This window comes from Cricetulus griseus, chromosome 7 (genome assembly GCF_003668045.3).
Source record: "Cricetulus griseus strain 17A/GY chromosome 7, alternate assembly CriGri-PICRH-1.0, whole genome shotgun sequence".
Classification (NCBI taxonomy): domain Eukaryota; kingdom Metazoa; phylum Chordata; class Mammalia; order Rodentia; family Cricetidae; genus Cricetulus; species Cricetulus griseus.
The window spans coordinates 64,818,550-64,821,234 of NC_048600.1; the positions used below are offsets into that span (position 1 = coordinate 64,818,550).

A 2,685-nucleotide genomic window follows, 5' to 3' on the forward strand; every position below is an offset into this window, starting at 1 on the left:
GGTCAGCCTGGTCTACAGAGCAAGTTCCAGGACAGCCAAGGCTACAGAGAACTCTGTCTTGAAAAACAAAACGAAAAAAACACTAAACTAAATAAGGTAGAGAGTGATCAAGGAAGACACTAGAGGTTAACCTTTGGCCAGAGGTCACACTGCCCACACCCTTACCCCCCCACACAAAACAAACAAAAAACTGGGCTTGGTGGCTTATGCCTATAATCCAGCTAGAAGGCAGAATATGAATTCTTTTGTTGTTGCTGTTTTTTGAGACAGGGTTTTTCTGTGTAAACCAGGCTGGCCTGGAACTCAGACATCCTCCTGCTTCTGCCTCCAGAGTGCTGGGATTAAAGTCATGTACAACCACCACCCTTTGGAGGATTCTTATTAGTCTGGGCTACATAGTTAAGATCATGTAGCTAGAGCTCAACAGTAAGACTGTCTCAAAAGATCCCAAATCCAAACAACAAAGGCCTAAACAAAACCAGGAGTGCTAATACAATGATAAAATACCTTCACTTCCCTAGAACAGTACCTGGAACATAGCAAATGCTCAACAAATACTCTTAACTGAACACACTTTCTCAGAGCTTTACTGTCAGCACCTCTTCTACCCTAGAAGGCCTGGCAAGGAGGCATTGTGAGTCATAGCTGGCAGACAAGTGGGGTGAAGTGGTCCAGAAATGGGGCCAGCCCTGAGACAGCAGCTTGGGCACCTCCACCACATCTTCCAGGTGAGGAACATCTTTCAAAGAATGTCAGGGAACAGCGTTCTGGGGAGTTGTGACCTCAAGGATGGACATGTGGGGGCTCCCAGAGACAGTCTCCATGAACTAAATAAGGGTGGGGATCAGCCTGCCTCTGCCCAAATGCAGAAGTGTGTGTTGATTTAATGAAGGTGTGGCAGAGGTAACCCTGCCTCTATTTCTCTTTACTTCCACCGTGGGCAGGAGAGGTATTTAAAACAACACACCCTAGAATCAGCACTTTGCAAGTGTTGGGAAAAGAGATAAGAAGCAGTTAGAATGGGAATCTGGGCTTTAGAATCCTTGAGGTAGTAGTCAACTCTGCTGTTCAGAATCCCAGTCACGTTAAAGCTAGGCATAGGTTTAGGCTAACACACGTGTCCCAGGATGTCACTGATGACACTGGACTTTAATAAGCATGTTTTTCCAGCTGGACCAGGAGCATCTTGAGGTGTAGACAAAGGCTGTGCTGATGGTACCCTCTGTGCAGACCAGACCAGGCAAGGAGTTATGCCAGACATCTTACCAGACAAGATACTCTATAGAATCCATAATAATTTTGGCTTTGCAACCTTCAGCAGCCTCCCCTAAAGAGTGACATCTCAATTGTTCAGCTTGCCTGTACTGCACCTCAAGATGCCCTGGTTCATCTTTCTAGCCTACTTTACTGCTATTCTCAGAGCCAACCCTATCCCCAGACTCTTCCACACATCTGGAACGTGACAGTCTTGCCCCACTGTCTCATAGATCTCCATTACATTCCTATTCCACTTAGCCTGACCTACTTGCTCTGCTACTGACTGACACTCCCCATCCTGCCGCTGCCATCCCCACCCTGCGGTCCCTTCCAGCTGCATATCAGAGAACAGGGTCCCCAGGCCTTTTACCTACATTATCTCTTACACACCCACAAATGAAGGGTCCTTGGGGAGTTGAGTTTGGTGAACGAGGCTGTTACGACTATGTAGGAATGGGCCCTCCCAGTGGCCTGGAACTGCAGAACCTGGACACCCTGGGTGGTGAGGACAGCCTGTTCTGAGCAGGCCACTCACGGGCCCTTTGCTTCTCAGCAGTGCCACTGGCCGGCCTTCATCATTCCGGGACAGCAGGGCTCCAGACACCGACGCGCCCCGTGTGGCCCACCCACGCTTCGCCCTGGAGGCCCTCGAGGGCCTGGCCGCGAACTACGCGGGCCAGCTGTGGGAGCAGCTGCGGCAGTTCTGGTTGGACCACTTCTCGCGCCGCTTCTCGCCGCGGAGGCCGCCGCTGCGCCGCATCACATCCATGTCCACCTTCTACCTGCTGGACTACCGCACGCGCCAGGCCGAGCTGGGGCTGAACTACGGCTCGCCGCGCACCCGACTGAGCGACGAGGCCTTTGTGTTCCGTGGCGGTCGCTGGACCGCGGAGAGGCAGCGCGCGCGCCCGCGGTCGCCGCTGCCCTCGCCCACTGGCGCGGCCTGGAAGCCACCAGTGCAGCTGATCAAGAACCAGGTGCTGCTGGAGGAGAACAACTACCTGAAGCTGCAGCAAGAACTGCTCATGGACATGCTAACCGAGACCACCGCGCGCCTGCTCCTGCTGGAGAAGAAGGTGGACGGGGAGTCGGACTCCACGTCCACGGCGCGCGCCTGGCAGAGGAAGATGCGCAAGCACGAGGCCGCGAGCATGCTCGTGATACAGCCGCGCGCTCTGGAGTCGCGCGAGGTGACGCAATAAAGCCATGCGTAAAGCTAGCTGCGCATGCGCGTCTGACTTCGCCCGGCCCTGTGGTCCCGGTGGGGTGTATCGCTTGAAGCCAGGCCTCCTGCTCTTTTGCTGGCGTTGTGTGCGGTCCAGATATTCGGGGTGCAGGGGGCAAGAGAGCGTGTGGCTGTCGGGCTGAGGAGAAGTGGGCAGACTAGAGGGTTGCGCTTGACTTTTTCTTGATCCAGGGCCTTAAAAG

At 53.9% G+C, this 2,685-nt stretch overlaps 1 protein-coding gene across 1 annotated transcript; it reads left to right on the forward strand.

The window, feature by feature from the left end:
• The first annotated feature begins 1,774 nt into the window (after positions 1–1,774).
• LOC113836821 (protein chibby homolog 3-like) lies at positions 1,775–2,476 on the forward strand. Its single transcript, XM_027427644.2, has one exon. It carries the CDS (start codon positions 2,025–2,027, stop codon positions 2,457–2,459), a length of 435 nt encoding a protein of 144 aa, XP_027283445.2. The 5' UTR covers positions 1,775–2,024; the 3' UTR covers positions 2,460–2,476.
• Positions 2,477–2,685: the final 209 nt, after the last annotated feature.